The sequence below is a fragment of the Triturus cristatus genome, chromosome 9 (genome assembly GCF_964204655.1).
Source record: "Triturus cristatus chromosome 9, aTriCri1.1, whole genome shotgun sequence".
In the NCBI taxonomy this organism is placed as follows: Eukaryota; Metazoa; Chordata; class Amphibia; order Caudata; family Salamandridae; genus Triturus; species Triturus cristatus.
Window position 1 is genome coordinate 1,213,735,864 of NC_140592.1, and position 20,391 is coordinate 1,213,756,254.

At 44.0% G+C, this 20,391-nt stretch overlaps 1 protein-coding gene across 2 annotated transcripts in view; it reads right to left on the reverse strand.

Annotated features, from left to right (window-relative positions):
* PSEN1 (presenilin 1) overlaps window positions 1-20,391 on the reverse strand; it is a 241,125-nt gene that overhangs the window by 170,761 nt on the left and 49,973 nt on the right. For both annotated transcript variants that reach the window (XM_085627269.1, XM_085627270.1), the window contains 2 exons: window positions 10,786-10,853; window positions 8,990-9,210 (listed from right to left, as the gene is read on the reverse strand). In XM_085627269.1, the coding sequence (XP_085483395.1) occupies window positions 8,990-9,210; window positions 10,786-10,853 (289 nt within the window). The remainder of the gene's footprint in view (window positions 1-8,989; window positions 9,211-10,785; window positions 10,854-20,391) is intronic.

Here is a 20,391-nt window from a genome sequence, read left to right on the forward strand (position 1 = left end):
TATGTATGGGAGTGCAGGTTTGTGCCATGCTCTTTCAGTTGTTTATTGTGAGTGACGGTGGGTGGAGGAGGCATCGAATCCAAGAGCTATACCGAAGAGATGTACTTCTTTAGTAGTATGGACGGGATGAAGCTCTGACACTGAACGTGAATTCTGCGGCTGCATTTCTATTTACGTGCGGATTGAGCCAAGCCTCGTAGGTTACAGGTAGACTATTATTTGGGTGAAAAAAGCTCTAGTCAATGGCCACCAATCCGCCCCCTTTACCCATTTTATCTCTATATTATATTTCACATCATACAATTTTTCACCAGATTGACTCCAAAGAATGCAAACAAACCAGGATTGGTGCTCATCTGGTTTACAGATCCATAACTGCACTTGAGCCGTGTGTTCGCATCAGCCCAAGTCCCACAGTGGTTCGTGTGACCATTTGGTATGTTTTTAGGCAGCTTGTGCTGTGACATTGCTTTTCTGCATCTGCATCATGTTATAATGATGTATTTCTTCATTGTAGAGCTCTGCGGTGTATTTTAGTCACTTTAGACAGCTCGTCGACGCTGCGGAGTGCTGGGCTGACATGTCGGTTTGTTGGTCCTTTCAGGGACACACGTGGAAGCCATCGGGTGCCTTTCCTGCGTACCTGGTGTGCTGGACGTGTAGCATTGAGGACATAGGGGATAGCTGTGCCGAATGTTTACTGATCATCTGTCTGTGACTTATATACGGCCCACAGTGCCTGATGGCGCCCGGCACGCTACACGTCTACGTTTACAAATCAAGTACATCTAGCAATACGACTGCGAATATTAAAATGTCCTGTCCCCCTGAACACTGGAAAAACGTTTATTTATGTATTTATATATTTATTTATTTCTAAGAAGCTTAGCCAAGGTCACCCTGTTTTGCAAACTGAAGACTTTAAATAAATTCACATTACACAACAGTTAGGGCTATTGCATACAGAGCCTATTGTCTAAGTTACAGACTCTAGAATGAGACGACTGAGTTTCAATTCCCAGTCCCACCCTTGACCAAATTGCTCATCATGGGAAAACGTGGCAACGCAGACTGACCATATGGTGATTCGAGTTTAGTAACATGGAGACTGCTACAATCAAGCCAGCAACGCTGCGGCAGAGGGCAGTGTGCAACACACCCTATCAGGGTTTTCTATTTATGGTTAACAACAACTCCACGTTTTAGGCATCCCAGTGTTCAGCAACGCCCAAGATGACCTGACACTAAATTAAAACACAATGGTTGTCGAAAAGGTCCTAGAAAAGAGAATGACAATTTTCATACATGAAGCATTACATTTCTGAGTGTGCAGGCTTGTAATGAAAATATCCAGCCCTCGCATGGGTCGATTTTACTCTGAGAATTTCCAAAAGTTATTTGCCACCAACAGTGTATTTCAGATGCCGAGTCATGTGCTGAATTCAGTACAGCCTTGCTGTGCCAATGAAGTCTTCTTAATACAGACGCGATACACATTCCTGGTGGCATTATCGCCCCATTAGGTTATAGATTTTGGTACCATTTGTGCTTTATCAATTTTCTATTCTGAGGTGCATGCCTAGGAAGAATTGAGATACTCCGGTTCAGAACGGAGCAAAGGGTCGAACTGGAGCTGAAATTACACCAGAACACCAAAATAAGAGGGCCCCCATTAGCAAATCAGTTAGCTAAAGACATGGCTCACATTTCAAAACTGGGACAACTTTGAACTTGAAAAGACACTCTTTATAGGTTTTTTGCAAGGTATGGTGGACTGCATGCGTTTGTGCTTGCTGCAGGCAATGTTTGTGGTAATGTCTGGGGCATTAACGGTAATAAAACCCGGTAACAAGCCCGTTTAAGTCTCGCTGCGCTGGGTCAGGCGAGACCTAAAAAGGAGTCTTGCAGCATGTTGTGTCCTTGTAGTCACACAGAGTCAGCCAAATGACCCTTGGGAGTCCGCTTTTTAGGTCTTGCAGACCTGCGTTGAAGCGCGCATGAACTGCTCGCTCTGCGAGGTTTTTTTAAATTGAGCAAATTTCCGAAGTGGAGTGGAAGCCCCATCCATGATTCTCATTGGCTGCCGTCATCCTTTATGCTGATGGCTAGCCTCGGAATGAAAATGAGGCTTATTTGTTCTCGTCCTGTCTCCTTTTGCCCCCGCCCATCCAGACTGGATTGTTTGCTTGCGGCGTTAGAGGGTCCTCTAACGCCTCTAATGCGTTTAATTGTTAACGCAATCAGCGGCGATGCTTCCTACATCGGTAGCCGGATACTGTTGCAATGGCGAGATTTTCTTTTTGTTGATCTTATTGTTAATCAGCGCGTAATTTGCAGACCTTGTTTTTTAGGCTGCTCGTGTCTTCAGACCAGATCTTGATCGTGTCTTTGTCTATGGTGCAGAGCCCGGTCCTGTGTCTCTTCTTCAAGTTAGCGCGATGCTAGCGACCGTCTTTCTTTAAAAAAAACATAGTTTGCGCTTTTCAGAAACGCTAAAGTACACTCTTATTCATTCAGCCAGCGGGCTAAGACAAGCAGAGCCAGGCGGACAAAGGAAGGCTCTACTAGAGTGAAAACACGGCAAAAACGTTAGGGGGCTCATCAGTACCTACCACTCCCCTGCTGGCTTACTGCACTGCAGTCTCCAGCTTTAGACAACATGGGCTGCTGTCATAGAAAAGCATGCTAAAAGTTAGGCAGCTTAATCCAACAGGAACACCTAAATTTACACCGCCAGGCACATAGGGGTCTACCAGTGCTTTAAAGACCAGCACAAAGAAGAAGGACGTCACATGTTATCGCACAACTCTTTGCTTGCCCACACCAATAAAAAAACAAATCCCTCAGAAGCGTTGCATAACATCACAACAGAGCACTTTGTTACTTGCTTAATTACTGTGCACGGGCGCCACACTCTCTTTTAGCATGGCACCCGCTTCTAATATATTCACAACACGGGTGCCCATTTTTATGTTTAAAAATAAACAATACCTTTAAGTCTTGTTAAATACTTGGAACAACTATAACTGTTACTGCGGTGCTCTTGAAACATACTTTAATCGCGGGGGCCGTTTGTAGAGCGTATTGCTTAGGTTTACCAATTGTGTGGTTTGGGATGTACCATCATGTAAGTAGAGGGGGTAGGGGATTGTTTATATAAGTAAGCGTGAATGCTTCAACATGCACTTGAATTGCTACAAAGCTCGTTTTTAGGTCTCGACCTTGCTATCGCGTAAGCGATCGCAAAGCGAGAACTATTGTAAAAGGGCTTTTCCAAGTGCTCCGAAAAGCGGATTGCATGGCTAGCACGCGCACAATCACGCGCATCCTGCTACCATGCACTCCGCTTTTGTGAGCACTTCAAAGGCTCCGCTCCCCCGCCTCCGGCAAGCGCGCGCGCCACGCTCCACCGGGCTTGTTTCTCATGTAACTGAAGTCCCCCCCACCCCACTTCTTCCTCTGTCTGGCAACAGAAATCATCGTTCACAGACTCACAGACACACCCCTTCTTCCTCTCTCGCACATATTTTCATGTTTGTTTTTTATCGTTCACATAACCCGATAAACGCTCCACCGGTCTCATGTTACTTAATTCTCCCCCACCCCCCTTCTTCCACTGTCGCACATCTTTTAAATGCTCCTTCGCCTGGAATGCGCTCCCCCGCCCCCGCCAAGCGCGCACTCCACGCTCCGCCGGGCTTGTTAGTCTTTCTCATTCCAAACTGTTTGAGTTTCCGAGCTGCCTAAACAAAGAACTGCGTCTGTGCTTTGTACTTTAGAAAGTGAAACTGATTGCCTTCCTTTTCTACCACAATGGAAAACGAGCCTCCGTTCTCTGTAAAATGCACATAAAGGAGGCAACACATTGCCCCATTCACAGGATGAGATCCGCCGGGCTTGTCTACCTTTTTCTCGGCGCGGGTGTCAAAAGCTGCAGCTAGCGTTCCAAAGCACAAACATGCCTTTAGCACCTTATCTGTTTGGTGTATCACCTGGGTTCAGTGCTCATCTCCCCCGATCCGACGGAGCCATGTACTCCGGCAGCCATTCCCTGTACCGTCCAAGCCACGCCTCCCGCTCTTTTCAACCACCAAAAACACCAAGCACAAAGCAAGCCGCTGGGAATTGAAGCCTTCTCTCTAGGTGTGTACAAAGAATGTCACAATACCCACTAATACATTAAGTGAAAAATATCATGGTGGAAGTATGAACAAAAAAGACAATGGGTAGCTGTATGTGTCAGGGACATTTCCTGTATCTGTCTTGCGAGGATGTTTTAACTGGTGAAGGGGTGTGTGAACTGCTGTTGCCAAAGTGACCTACAAAACCACGGGGAGGGAGAACCGAGCCAGATCACAAGATTTGGCATGTAAAACACGCAGCAATTGCCACAGGCATATTATAATAGCATTTAAACATTTAAAAGTGTTATTTCTTCAACATTTCTGTTTCAGTTTAATGCGGTGCATGAGTGACGCAGACGCTTCTATTGCGTGTACGCACGTGGGCTCCTTCTGAGTCATACTCAAACTTGAGAAAATATTGCTATATACAAATCCCAAAAGAATAAATCATGGCTGGTTCTTCTTTTCAGCACGTGCAATGTTAAGAGAGGCTTGCAGGGTCCAATGGAATGGAGGGGGGGTCCAGTTAAGCTCAGTTCAAAGTGCATCGTTTGGTCACAGCTCGCATGATTTCTACAACCGACCCCAGCATGTCTCCAGCACCGAGGTTTATTGCGAACTTAAATCTGCTTGTAACTGTACCCCCTTTGCCTGCTTCCGCCAGCCCCCCTCACTGCAGCTGCCCCACACCAATTAGCCCCAGTCAAAACCAAACCGAACACCCCCGGCGACAAGCATTTGCAATGCAATAGGTCTCGCATTTACGCGAGTTTAAGATATTGGCATTGTAAATGACAATGTCTTTTATTTCTGTTTTAGAAACCAAAATATAAATAAAAGGCATAGTCATTTACAATGACAAAGGCTCAAACTCGCGTAAATTCGAGACCTATTGCATTGCAAATGCTTGTTAAAAAAGCATTCAGCAGCGCTAGTACATTTGTAAACTTGCAGGAGTGCGCATCATTTTTTTCCGTTAATGGCAGGCTACACCCTGTAGTTCCACCTGCGATTTGGTTTCATTTTGTCAAGCGTTCTGCTTCCCTTTGGTGTCGCTGCGCTTTATCAGTGGTTGCCTGTACTCCGGGTTCTTAAAGGAGGTAAACTGGTCTTTTATGCACTAGGGAAAGTAAAACGAGTTATTTTTATTATTAGCAATGTTTATACCCGCACGGAGAAGGGTAATACGGGACTTCAAACGGTATGAACTCTGGACATTTTTTTTCTTTTTTTGTAGCAAGGGGGCAGGCTTAACGTATATTCTCAGCTGGGGATCGGAGTGGACACCCATGCTGATCAGGTTTCGGACGCAACAATACGGACCTTAGCAGGGGCTTTGTCTGTGGAAAGTTTGATCCTCCCCCTTCCCCCCGTAAACAGTCCTGCAGTTTCTTCTCATCCCGTACTCCACCATGCTCATTCAGTTCATTCTACCGGCTAGCTTGTTACCGACATTCCTTTCTGTGACGCAGCTGCTGCTGCAACGGATCTCTGCAGTCTCTTTACAAGCATGGCTGCTAAGCTGTACATGGCAGAGCCCGCTTCTTTCCATTGCCCACTCCTGCATCCCTCTCCTTTCACAGGCTCTGGTTTTCAAACACACTCGTCTACTTCAGATTACATGGTTGGGGCTTTAATAACAAAAGGTTAAGAAACAACCTTAAGGCGCCACCTTTTACCGATAGTAATGTGATACAAAAGACCAACAAATTGTAATTTCTATGTTTTTGGGAAGTTCTCTAGAAATTTCTATGCTGCCTGCAGTGCTAAAAATCCTTCTCCTGTTCCTGGTCATCGATGTGGCACATTAAAGCAATAGTAGGCAGGTGTTTTATGGTGCTGCCTTAAGTGGGTGCTAGGATTCAACTCGGGATTTACACATACTGTTGCTAAGGCAGAGGGAGCACTAAAAGTAAGCCTGGGGCTCTGAAAACACCAACAATTCCAGGCAATGTTTATAACATAAGCACACCAATGACTCACCTAAAGATTGTTTTGTTGTTTAAATGTATAAATCACATAGGAGGCACACACATCAATCTGCTGCACCTGTCGCTACATTACTGAAAGGCAGTGTACCTTTTTTAATGAGGAGAGAAACCCTTATCCCAGTTGCATAAAGGTTGCTTCTAAACTAGTATGGGGTGGGATGCGGTAGGAAAGAAATAACCTAGCTGTCAGTATACAAAAAATGTGGATCATGCTTTTTACACCATGCCCACTAAGAAGCTACATAGATGTTTTCTAATGCTATAGAAAAAGTGTCTTGCTTGTGACGTATATAACAAGCGTTTTCAATACAATAGGTCTCACATTTGCGAAAATGTGAACTATTAGCATTGTAAATGACAATACCTTTTATTTATGTGTTTTGCAAACCTGCAAGAGGTGCATAAACACACACTTTGTACGTATAGTCGTTGCTTAGGAGAAGCTAGGCTGGCAGTAACTGCACCTCTTTTACTGCCAGCCGTGCTTAAGTGCATGTTTACACACCACTTCCAGGTTTTCAAAACAGAGAAATAAAATGCATTGTCATTTACAATACCAATAACTCAAACTCCTGCAAATGCGAGACCTATTGCACTGCAAATGCTTGTTCATCCTGGGAACAAGAGGAGTAGATCCAGGCCTTTAAAAGGTTCCTCTCATGTCACTGACAGCAGGTCCAGTCATCCTCTAATCTTCAGCAGGTCCAGATAGTGTTCCAATGCGGGTGCATGGGGTGACATTTATGGTTGGCACTAGCTAATGGGTGGGGAGGAGTTACTTCTGGACCCTCCCTACCGAATGGGGTAGAAGTTCCCAGAGTCAAGCCTACTCCCTTTTTCAGTTTGTCCTACTGCACACAATCCTAGAGTGTCCTTCCTTTCTAAAATCCAAGAGGGGGAAAACCTTTTTCCCCGTGTGGAGAAGTTGTGTGTACACCCAAAGGTGTGACCCGGGAAATTAGCAGTCTCCTCCTGTGTCCTCTCCAACCCAGTTCTGGGGACAGCTCCCCTTCCACTGGGTTCAGACAGCCTGGCTAGTGCATGTGGGCCTTGGGGGCAAATGCTTTATCTGCTTCAGATACCTCCTCCTTTCAAGTTAATGAAGTTTCTGGGCCCACCCTAACTGTCCTTCCTTTGCTGATAGGGATCAAATGTCCCCCACCATAACCAGGTCTAAGCCACTGTTATATTCAGGGAACAGTTTTCACAACTTATTAAGGTCAAGCACTGGCTGGGCAGCTCCCAGCAGGCTAATGCCAATTAGCATTCAGGAGCTTCAGCCAGGGAAAAGGGAACTTTCCATAAGTTACTATCCCTAAATATTTATTCAAAGAAACTAACTTCACCAGTGAATTAGATTGTTAATGAACATTAGTCTTCAAATTACTTTTTTAGCTGTATGCTGTAAAAGTTAGCAGGTTAAAGTTTATAATCTGTACTTTGACAATTTCTCGGATCCAACTACAGTCATGCCAGTGAGAGGTTGCTACAGTCAGGCTACACATGGTAGGCCTAAACTCGTGCTTTACAGGCCAACCATGTGGATGATATTAAAGGTGTTGCAGTCCACGGGTGGCATCTAACTTCCAGGTCCTTGGTGTATTTCCAACACCACATACTAGGGACTTCTAGGCAAGCTAAACTTGTCAACCTGAGGTAAGCCGATGTAACCACGTTTTAAGGGGGAGCGCAGGCACTTTACTTAAGTTTAGCAGTGGCAAAGTGCTGAAGAGTTCAAAAACCAACACAAATAGGGTCTGGAAAAAAGAGAAAAATCTGGAGTGACCATGCAGGAAAAGCAGATTTGCTAAAAATAAAATTGTCTAGAAACAAAGAACATTCTAGAAAACAAAAAGCTAAAATTGGACATGGACTTGTTATTCATCGGTCAGCAGCAAAATAATGTTAAAAACAACTCTTTGTATGAAGATGTTATGAAATGGACTCTAGAAATTTACTGCTTCATGGATCTCACAGGAATTTGTTAAGCAGACACTTTGTTTTCATTGGAAAATACTCAAGATGTATTTTACCATTGTATAGTCCCTCACAAAAGTCCAAGCAGTCCTGAAATTTGCAATCTGCAGTCTCAATTATTTCCACAGCAGCTACCTGGGTCTAGGAAACAATCTGATCCAAAGACTACATTTTCAAACTACCTCACTTTGTCTTCTTCTTCGATCAAACAGCAGCAATCACATGTATTCAGTTCTGCTGCGGAATCATAAAATGGCACTTCGTCAAGGACTCTTTCCTACATACAATAACACAAAGATAATGTGTGCCAACCCTTCCTTACAAGCACAGCACAATGTATGACCTTAGTGCCCCCTGATACCCAGAGAGAACTTTAAACACTGGTCAAGAAATTACAACGCTGTCACGAAAATGGAACGGTTTAAGTTGCTTCAGACCACAAACTACTTACAAAACAAATACAAAGAAACTGTTATTTCAGCAACTACTGCATATGAGCAGTATAGATATACCGCATTCGTCCCTTTTTCCATATCTGCAGGTAGCAAATAGATATTTGGGTACTGTAAGTTCCTGGCAATTGGACCAAAACCTTGTTGACTGTTAAATTAGCAATGCAACTGGCTATGATGTAAATCTGAGTTTTAAAATAAATGTCGCTGAGCTGGAAACATGCTAGAGGATTCGCATTCTGGAGATCAAAAGCAGGCTATGTAGAATTTAGAAAGAATCTCACCAACTTAAAGAATGAAGTGACACATTGAATAGAACCTTTCCTAATCATGACATCTAAGCAGGAAACCGTGATTACTCTTTTTCTTAACCCAATGTGCCTGGCTCTCAAGAACTTTGTTACAAACATGATGTAAGGAAATTTGACTACGCCATGGCTCTTACCATACACGGAGATTACGGCCAGGATGAGCCAGGCAGTCCACTCAGGGAGATACTTGATGAAGACTAGGGCCATCAGGGCACTAATCATGATGAGATATGCTTGCTGCAGCCGAAGGGGCCCTTTCCAGTGAATACAAATCATCCCAACCACGCCAAAGTTCCAGATCATCAGGGCCAGAGTTATGTAGTCCATGGCCACATTATATGTTTTCAAGACTTCACTAGAAAGAAAAAAGAATCACACGCAGGCATGTAAAACAGAGGAAAATCACACTGCATTCCAGTGCAAACTAAACAAGCTAGTTTCAACACAAGGTACGTTTTTATTTAAAACGGGTGCCTTGTGCAAAAGCTCCCAATATGTGCAACATAATTTATTAAAATAGATGAAACAGTGAAAAACCTTCCAAAGAAAAAGATGATTAACATTCTGCACAGGGGAGGAAGTGAGGCTCATAAGCCTTTCAGATCTGTCACAGTGCCAACTAAGTCTTAGCAGCATTCATGCAACCCCAGCATACCTTGCCCTTCACTGTCCAGCCTAGGTCATCTCATTGCACTGTAAAGAATATTGTATTCCTCTGGCATACTACGCCTATTCAAAAACACACCGGGTGGTCATAGCAGGATTAGCGGGTCTCTTTGTGGGATAAACGAGTAGCTGTCTTTGTAAGGGGAAGTTAGGAGGTGGCCATACCAGCCTCACTAATGGTTACAGCACATCTGCAAGCATGGAAACTGCGCACCCCTTAGGTCGATCGCTTGTATTCCAGTCTGATGGGTTAACAAGAGGTAAAATGCACACAAAAGAAAGGTGATCAATGGTAAGCAGAACATTTTTAGATTTTATCATTTTATTCCGAATTCTGCTCAGCACTTGAGTTTTCTGCAGATTGTAGTTGCCACATCCTGCATTATAGTACAATAATTTCATAGCTGGGTGTTCCACCTGTGTGGGACTTTGTACTCTTTGCAGGTAGGCTCGTGTAAAAACTCGGGGACTCCCTGGAGTGGACTTTGTCGCTCAGCTGTGGAAGTTTCTAGTACCTGTAACAAAGTGGCATAGCACTTTAAGTGCATGTATGCTTTCAAATGCCACGTGTCTTAGTCATACGGTTGCACCGGTGCACACTCGTGGTCAAGCAATGCTTGGGCACATAAATAAGACCATGGTTTCTGGAGAGGCTATACCTGAAGTGGCGAGGAGTGTAACTGGTGATAAAGAGCAGCAGAGTGCCAAGACAATTCCCTTTAGGGCTGTAATGGTGGTGTGGATATGGAGAGTTTAAAAAGGTGGGGCTGGGACTAGGTACCTCAGGTGCAGGGTTCATAGAAAGGCAGAAGGACTGTTCTGTTAGTAGCATGGCTCACATGTTATAAGAGTGACACTGTGCCATTTGTATCAACCTTGGTGCTGTGCTGGCTGCGCAACGGAATGCCACGTCCACGTCTTCTGTTGTATTATCTCCAACAGTACAGTTCGAATGGGGGTGGGAACACAACACTTATAAAACTCCTTCACGAATAAAGTCTAATGATATATTATTTTATAGTGATGTGCCATATTCTGCAGCCACATCAGATTGTTTTTTTAACCCAACTGCAGGTGTGTAATGCAAATAGTGCAAACACAGATGACACCGTTCCATCAGAAAGAACTGTTCACATGGCATACATGCGGCATACATGCACCATACAACAGTGGAATGGAATGATTGCCTCCAGCACAAAACAGCATGAATTAAAAGAAACCCGGTCAGGCAGGCTAATAGCGGGGTTACATATCAGCAACTTACCCCAAATACATGAATGAGAAGAAGAAAAGCAGCAGTAGAGAAGATACAATTAGCCAACCATGGATTACCTAAAACGAAAATGTGAAACGGTTATATTTCTACAGGGCTTAAAAAACAGGAGACATGCACATAACAGCAACAGCTTTCCACTGCTAGAACCCTTGATTTAAACTGGGATTACAACCTAACGATGTGTCTGTTCTCACATGACTAAAGGTGGCTTTACAAAGAAATATGATGTTTAAAACAGAGTTCAAGAGCTGCCATTCTGCTAAACATGTCATACCTGGGCAGGAGAACCGGATAGAGCAAATAATCAACGGCCCCCAAACAAAGGGAGAAAACTCGATGCACATCAGGGACATTGTAATTCTGTTTCTCATAAACAAGTCCCCACTCCAGGGGTTTAGTTTCTGACAATCAAAAAAAAAACTGTTGGGCAGGCCGCTATGACATGGTGGCCCACCAGACAGTCCTTTCAGATGGCTGTCTAGCCGCCATGTTGGCATGAGCATTTTTGTCAGAAATAAACCACTGCAGTGATGGTTTACACTGATAGGGTGAGCAATGTGCCATCTGTGGACAGAGGTGGGTCCTCCATCTCCCTCATGGCTTCGGAGCACCTTATGCTCAGCAGAAGAGTTCCCTTGGTCACCTTCTATGCACTATCCTGCAATCTAGCGTTGGACTTGTAATATCACAGAAGACAAACTTCACCTTACGTTTGAGGTCTCCCTCCATCCCCACACCTTTAGATAGTAAACAACATAGAATGCCTATGCACACGTTACGAGTAGGTACTGTATCAATACAGAAAGTAATGGTAAGAGCAGCAGAATAGACACAAATTACAGAAATCCAACACGTTTCTTTTTTCTTGGTTTAATAGGATTCCGTTGCCCAGCCAACACGTGTTTCGTCCGGGTGATAGACCCACGACTTCTTCAGGGCATCAGGTGCAACGTGAACAATTAATGGATCTCTCCGCCGGTTATAATTCCGTCCCGGCTGCGCGGGAAAAAAAATACAAAGGTCACTATTTGGATTAGTTACACAGGGGTGAGTAACCCAAGTGAATCAGGACCTGTAAGACAAGTGCGTCAGGGAGTGTAGTTGGTGTCCGGTTCGTAAGCCATTGCATACCGTATAACCTAAAACCCTGCATTAGTAACACCGGTAGATAGTATGTATGTCCTGGGTTAGAGAATTACTACTAAAGAGTCTCTCCTTTTTGTGGCCAAGGTTCCTCGGTGATCGAAGTTTGTTTGAACTTGTATCTTGATAGCTTGAAGTTTATTGCCTTGTGATCTACACCAGCCATGCTGCAGGCAGTAACACTTGCAATTTAACTTTGATTTATGTTAGATTTGTCACCCTCCCTTTAGTCTTGTAAAAGCTTAGCAACTCATTGTATTTATGGATATATTGGTATGTATTTCATCTATTATATTTGCATAGAAGCAATTACATTTTGCAGCGTATGCTCTGCAAGCCCCGAAAAACACCACTCTCCAATGCATGCATTTATTGCCATAACATTGTCTCATTGCTATAGCCATGCCTTCAAAGTTCTTCACATAAAGTGACCTGTTATTCTAGTACTTATCACTTCTTCCTTTTCCCACATTATAACATACTCTCTCCTTGCATGGACAAGGAGGTGACGGAGAGAAGAATTGAAGTTTAACAAAGATGTTTAAATGAAACTTGGTGACCACTTTAGAAAGTAAAGATGATCTCAACCTTAAAGACACATTCTTTACATAGTTTGCATTCACATCCAACTACAATGCCTGAATTTCACTCACACTCACAGCTGTAACAGCCGCAAGGAAAACAGCTTTAGGGTGAGATATATAACATCAGAACTGTTCAAAAGCTTACTTGTGGAGCCATCAACAAGGCCAACAGGAAGATCAGTTGTAACATGCAAGGTAGGAGAGAACTTGCCAGCCAAACACCTCGAAAACAGATAACACTAGACTTTCAATTAGAGAAGACGCATCAGGTTTCCTCAAAAAGCTAACCATGTAGCGCCACAGAGCAGGAGAAGCTTCTATGGAAGGGGAAAGGGGAAGTAGGAGCTGGTTGCTCCAAGTCATGGGAACCATCTCTCAGGCATTTCCTTAGTCTCAGGGCCCTTCACTCACCAGGACAGAGAGGAGAGTGACCTTTTTTCTCTTCAAGGCTTTTCAGTCAGGGTATCCTGCCTTACCTGTCTAACACTTGATCTGTACCTCAACAACTCTGCAGCAGTGTAAGAGAGTTCTACTACCTCAACATAGCCAAGGTTCAGCAGTCATGCTTCGTCAGAGTAAGGGGAGACAGGCCCATGCCAACCATCAGCTCATCCTCTGACAATTTTCAGCCTTCCATCAATGTGGCAATCTGGCCGCCACACTCAGCGATCGCTTAATTCGAGAGTTGCATGTCTCACTTGTACAAGATTCTTGGACAATTCCTCAGGTGACCCCATGGTCCCTATGCACGGCTCCATTCAGTATAGCTTGCCCCATCCGCAGGGCCAGACTCAAACCATGCAAACATTGCACAAATAATTTAAACCAGGAATCAGATATGCAGCAATATTATCACCAAACTGTGCGACACACCAACACAAATTGCTCAGTTTCCCATGCATTTGTTGAGAGGACTGTGTTCACAACAGGCCATCCTTCTGGGATTGAACAGTCTCCCCTGTAATACCACATGGCATACTCTACCTCTATTCCAGACAGCATTAGTAGCATTTGTGAATCCAATCCTCTTCTGTGTATTCTGCGAAACGACAATCTGCAGGCATTCTCCAAACAGGAATCCTATACCTTTTCCCAAGCTAACTTGCTCATGGTGACAATGTTCGTAATATAGAAATATCATACACATACATACAAAAGATCAAATAGATTTTGAACCAGTGTGACCCTAAAACTGTTGGACAAGGCTTAACTTGGATGATATCAGAACTAGCTTTGACATAAATGGAGTCATGGCTCTCCTGGCACTAGACCTTTCATCTACCTTTGATACTCTGCATCACCTTACAGTACCACAGAGACTTCCCAATGCATGTACACAGAGCTCTCATATTCAGTGGTCTGCCTTACTTCTCTTTAGTGTCTTCCTCCTCCAGAGCCGTTGCCTCACATGGTTCCTTCACTGCCCTCACTCCTTTTTAACATGTAGCTCTGGTCTCTTCAAGACACCATTACCTTCTTGAACCTCACATGCTACACCTACACCAATGACATGCACATCATCTCAAAAGCTTTGAAACCCTGCAGTTCTTGACTCCTGTGCCATCGGCCTTCAAGCTGTAGACCATGAAACAATTACCTCAAGCTAAACTCCTAGAAACAACACGTATTTACATTCAATTCTAGGCGTAATAACTTGGTCCACCTCCAAATCCCTCATGCAAAGTGAGAAATTTAGGAGTAATTATGGATACAAATCTCACTCTTGTAGCAGAAGAGCAAATCAAGTGACAAAGGATCATTTTACATCACACAATTCCTACGCCACATATCCCTTTACCCACTCAAAGAGTACATTCCACCATCACCTTGGTGGTTTTCACCTCTGGGCTATGCCAATGGTCTTTTATCCGGAGCCTCTATGTATACATTTCGGAGGCTCCAAAGAGTCCAGGACACAGTAGGCAGACAATTCCTTAACTTGCATATCCAGAACCACATCTTGCTGGACCTTCAATCATTAAAATGACTACATATGGCTAGGTGTACCACTGTTAAAGTGAAGAGCATTCTGCATCGAGCTATCAACAGTAGCAGTCCCAGATTCCTTGAATATAGCCTTCACGCTTCTGCCAATCAAGTCTCTCTAATCTAGATTGCCAAACTGCCTACAATTCCTTTCTTCAGAAAATCTTGCAGTGGTAGCTTCTTTTTCTGCATCCAGACAGCCAAGCTCTTGAGCAAGATGCTGGTAAGAAATTGACAATCACTTCTGTAGGAAGCTGGCTTTTGATGTAGTGCACCAAAAAGAGAAACCCTATGTAGAAAGTCCAGACGACCCTTATTGTCTTACAGGGCTTAAATTAATAATCCCAAATGCTCTCTTTTGTAGTAGTGTGGGTGAGCAGTTTAGGTTTATCAGTGGGTAGTTTAAAGCATTTGTTGTACACACAGAGTCAATAAATGAGAAACACACTAAAGAAGAAACTCAAGACCAATTTAGAAAAATAATGTTTTTACAGAATTTTAGACACCAAGAAATTCATAATCGGATAAGTACTTGGACGTTATCAAATTTTACAGCAGAAACAGTAGAAAATAACAGCTGTCAGATTTGAGGCATTAGCCTCGAACGCAGTAATATTATCATATTGGAGAAACATTGACTGCATAGGGTCACTTGCAAACGACTTACAGGACTGTTCTTCTGGACTGAAGGTGAGTAGAGGCCGAGGTCCTAGAAAGCCCCAACAATTCAGTTTTACCTGCCCTGGGGTGTCCAGGTGCAGACGTGCTTTCAGTGGTGGTATCTTTGGACGCTACCTGTAGGAAAGAGGCTACTAGGGGAACCAGTCCGGCAGTACCCAAACAGGGGCTACACTCTTGGTTTCAACAGATTTGGGTTGATGGGGCTCTAGTGCATAGGTGTTTTGCCCATTGGGTCATCGGGTTTGAGGATCGCGTGGTTCGCGGTGCACCTGCAGCAGAGGGAGAAGAAACACAGCAAGACAACCTCTGGCATGGAGCTGGCCTCTGGTAAAGTCCCTCGACCTGCAGGTCGATTTTGGCGGTGGTGGGGTTCAGACTGAACACAAATGAGCCTTGGTGCTTGTAACAGGCTCCGGTACCCCAGGTATTGGTGTAGGCGTCTCCTCGGGGTCCAGCTGTCTCCAAACTTGGTGGGGAGATGGATCTGAACTCCTGGAGCACCGGTGACGTCTTCTTGGGTGGCTGCTGAGTCGTAGACCCGGTGGTCAGCAGTTTGCTGTCAGTGCCTGCAGGCATGTGGATCCACTACTTCAAGGCAGATGCTGGCTGGTTGACAAAGTGCTGGCAGTCTTTCAAGACTTTTCGAAGACGCAGAGCTGCAGGACGAGTCATCTGGGCGATTGTCGGGACAGGGCAGGCATGGTTTGGCACCAAAGTCCACAGCTAGTCCTCTCAGCTCTTCTTTGTCCTTCTTATGGAGTCAGTCGATTCTGAGTTCGTGGAGTCAGAGGCCCACCTAAATACTGAACTTAGGGGTGCTAAGGAGAGTGAAGGGTAGTAGCCAATGGGCTACCTACCCTTGGGGTCCCTACAAACCCTATAAGATCACTTCCTGTGGGAAGTGGGCATATCCCTTTTCCAGAGTTACTAATTCCACCAAAAACAAGAAGGTGAAATCCTTCTTTTGTGGAACACATCAGGCAGCCCACCTTAGGGGGGCGACTAACTTGGCGGTGCAACACACCTACTGCATAGCTAATTTCCCGCCTGTCCCGGCACCAAATGGGCCTCAGGGCAGAGGGAAGGATCTCCCAGTCTGGGGGAAACCAGGGTCGCATATCAAATGTGGCAAGGGCTTTAAAGCCCCTGGTCTTGATATGCTAAATCACTAGCCATCCTGCTGGAGGAGGTGTGAAAAGCATCCTCCGGAGCAGACATTGTTTCTGGCCTCAGAGATCGTGGGCTCTCACCTGCAGGAGGTCAGAAATGTGTCTGTGGTGGCTGGATGATACTAGTCAGCCAGCACATTGAAAGGCTGGTAGGTTTTCAGGGGGACCTCTAAAGTGCCCTTAATAAATCCACCACTGGCACCAGTACGAATTTATCAAAAACAAGGTGTTTGATACCAAACACCATAGGTTTCAGTAAAGCCTTCATGTAGCTGAGGAACTCGTAATGACCAGCGCCCAGTACATATGCTTAAGATAGCTTCCCTGTTCACTTGTGCTAGCCAGTAATTGAACTAGACATCACAGGAGCATATCTGCTCATGCAAATAAGTCCTCACATGTAACATAATGTACCCCGTCTTAGGGCTATAAGGTCTGCTGTAGGGGTGAATTACATATATTGCATTTGTTGCCTGTGGGCATGGCACACAGGGTGCATGTCATGTCGTGCTTTCACATTTGTTTGCACCATTTCATGGAACCTGCAATGGCAGTCTGCCCGAGTTTGGTGGTGGGTCCCAATACATGGGGTGTGGTGAGGCACAATATATGCTGCAGCCCTTAGGGACCCTTTACAGTACCCATGCCCTAGATACCAGGGGTACCATTTACTAGGTACTTAGAGGTTCTAAAGGTCTTGCCGATTGTGGTAGAATTGAACAGTTACCTTGCTTCAGGGAAAGAGCACTGGCACAGGGGACCTGGTTAGCAGGATTCCAGTGAACCTCAGTCAAAACTGCATCAAATACCAGGCAAAAAGTGAAAGAAACCATGTCAAAAAGGGGCACTTTCCTACAACCTCGAACTTTGGTCAGTTCTAAACCAGGCTATTCCCAATGGCATGATTGCCTATATGACAGACGATATGTGAGAAAAATATATGCACTTGATTGAATTACCCTGCTTTATACGACGCATTTCTGCATCATCGCATGTGTAAAAGCACCTATATGCTCGATGCAATGTATTTGGAGTGTGTCAGACGACACCTATGAAAACGGTATCTACATGCTTGCTGCAATATGTTTGGAGTACATAGCCAAATCATATGCACCATACCAAACAGTTCCTATATAGGCTACAAACTCACAGACCTCCAACCTCACCTCAAAAGGAATTCCCAGTTACTGCATCCCCACTACAGAACGTTGCTGTCTCAGCAGTGGATAAAGGCCTGCAATGCAATATAATGCACATCTTTTATTACCTCCAGAATGCAGACCCCCCCAAAAGGACCCAGCTGATATACTCCAACATTTGTATTACCCCAACTTTAAACAATCAGTTACTGCATACATCTTTAAACATTACTGCAATTTTCATGCCTTTGAATTCCATAGGCATCATAAGGTCTAGAAGTCCACTAGTGTGAGCTTTGAAGACTTAGGACTGGAGTTTAATGTTTCAGTATCACAGAAGCTATACTACATTGGATGTAGCGTCACCACTGAAACTGACCAAGAGTGAGGCTATGCTCAACTGTGAGACCAGAAGCAGCCAGATTTGGTGTCTAGGTTGATGCCAGCGGAATAGAGCCATATAATTGAAAAGCTCCCTAGAAGCAGTCCAGGAAATGAACGCGGGTCAAAGATTGCACTGTTGTGGCTGACCGCTAAGAAAATCCTGGACTGTTAAAAAAAACTGAAGGCCAATGCACATAGTTTATAAAAGAAGGAGCAGCAATTAATAAGGATTATGCACCTATAAAATTAATCCTATTGTATTTTCTTTAGATGAGCCTGTGTTTTCATACTTCACAGATCTTTCAAATCCATCATTATGTAATACATGGCATAAAACATACCCCGCTTTATGCCAAGAACTCTCAGAGTAGCAGGCATATTTTATACCGTAACTCAACATGTGAAGGCATGTCTGTATACTTAAGATTAAAACTATCCAGATGCTCCTGGCACTTAGGATAATTAATTTGTTGTTACTGAATCCATTCGACTTGCTATAACCTGTACAATGCCAGCTGTCCAGGGCTTACAAGGAATTTCATTTATTCATTGAGGAAAACCTTAATTCACTAGGTGGGCCACATGTATGAACCTTTTCACTTCCGAAAGGAAAGCGCTGCATGGACTGTTGCAGTGGAACCTGCTTTAGGAGTTCTAATAGCGACATGGCAGGGCATCAGGAAAATATTCCAATTGCACATCAATTTCTGATACAATTTCAGCAGTAATGTATGGGTGAACCTGCTTTGCAAGAGACCGGAAAGATTTCTTACGTCTGCTGATCAGCAACAGCTAAGATGGAAGTTGCCGGTTTCGGTTCACTTTGATGTGGAAAGAGGAACGCTAACCGTGTAACGAAATATCGAAGATGCCCTAAAGCACTTCATTAGAAAGCAATATAGAAGAAGGGCACGGCTCGTGAAGAAAGTAATTCTCTTGGGAAAGTTCAATCCGAATAAAGATTTGTATGTATTAAACAAGTGCATACTTTGAAAGTTACACATGATTTAGTAACTTTCAAAATTACTTGTGGAACGGAGACATTGCAGAGCCTGCAGAAGTAGAACTATCAAAGTGCTAGGGCATAAACTGCCACTCATCTGCTGCATGAACGTAAAGCAAGGTAATGGAACCATTTATAGAGAGGTCGGTGGAGCTATTCACAATTTTTAAATAAGTTGGCTAAAAGGTCAAATTTTACATGCACTTCTGAAGAGGCACTCATGAAATGTTCCAATAGTTTTCTGGCGTGCCAAGCAAGCCCAACTCTCACCAGCGCGGTTTGTGAAGTACAAATATTAGGGAAAAAAGTAATGCAGTTCAAATATTCTGTTTACATATTTTGACATGCTTTGTAATATTTGTTTCTGGGCATTTACCTAGTCATCACCCACCCCAGAAATTTGCCTCACAGTCCTAAAGCCCCCTTCCCGGTTATACCTCTTGGAGCCGGATCTAGTTGGCAGCTCCCAAAATGAAAACGAATAGGAATTTATGAGAAGATTCCAGCTCATCTCCTTGCAGCTCTGAACCTATGATCAGTTCAGCTCTTCCTGCAGAAATCTGAGCCTGTACAGTTTGGGAATCTTGATGGTATAGCTTAACCATGAGTCTGCAGCATCTTCAACTGAAAGAAAATAGTAACCTCTGCCCTTGCACAGGAACTTCAGTTTAGTTAAATCCGGGAGATGCGCATGACCTAAACCTTTTGGAACTTATCAAGAAGTGGCTTCAAGGTCCGATGACACCCAGAGGCTTCAAGATTAAAGTCTGTCCTACTTATCAAAGTATGTCCTTCTAATATTCTTTGCGTATAATGACAAATTATTGCTTTTATGTCAAAACTGCAAATAATGTGCCATCTGGATCACCGATGTAAATTCCATGTTTGAAGTATGGGTTGAACTTTCTGGAGCAGGTAATATTCTTGAAAGTGTCGGGGTCTTCTGAATTATTGAGAATCATGAATCTATATTTCCACATTGCCAGACTTACATTTCATAGTGGTAATAATGGAATGCTTTCTTTTTATGTTGGGTCCAAACTGCCTCCACACAATACACCTACTTTGCCAACTTTTTCTTTAGAACCACAGAAGGGCATTTATTGTCCAATCTTCAAGAGAAAAAGACTGCTGTAATGGGCTGCTGCAGGTAGCATTGGAGTGTGAAAGGAGTCAAAAAAGCGACAATCTCAGTCGCTCCACGATACACCAAGGAATGTGTGATTTGCCTACGACATTCCAGGTTCCGTGTCATCTACACCAGTCTTAGTAAGTCAGCAAAAGACAAAGCTGGCTGGGTAATATGAATAGTACACCACATACATACTGAGTATCCACCATTCTGTCATGACGCGTTTTCAGCCCCAGAGTCTCAAGCAGGGATGTACCTGGATCATCAAGCATTGTGTGCCACTGTATATGAAAGTACCAGCAGGATAGAAGTTTGTGGCATGGCTGCCTTTTATAAATGTAAAAAATGTAATCTGGCAAAGTACAGCATCTTT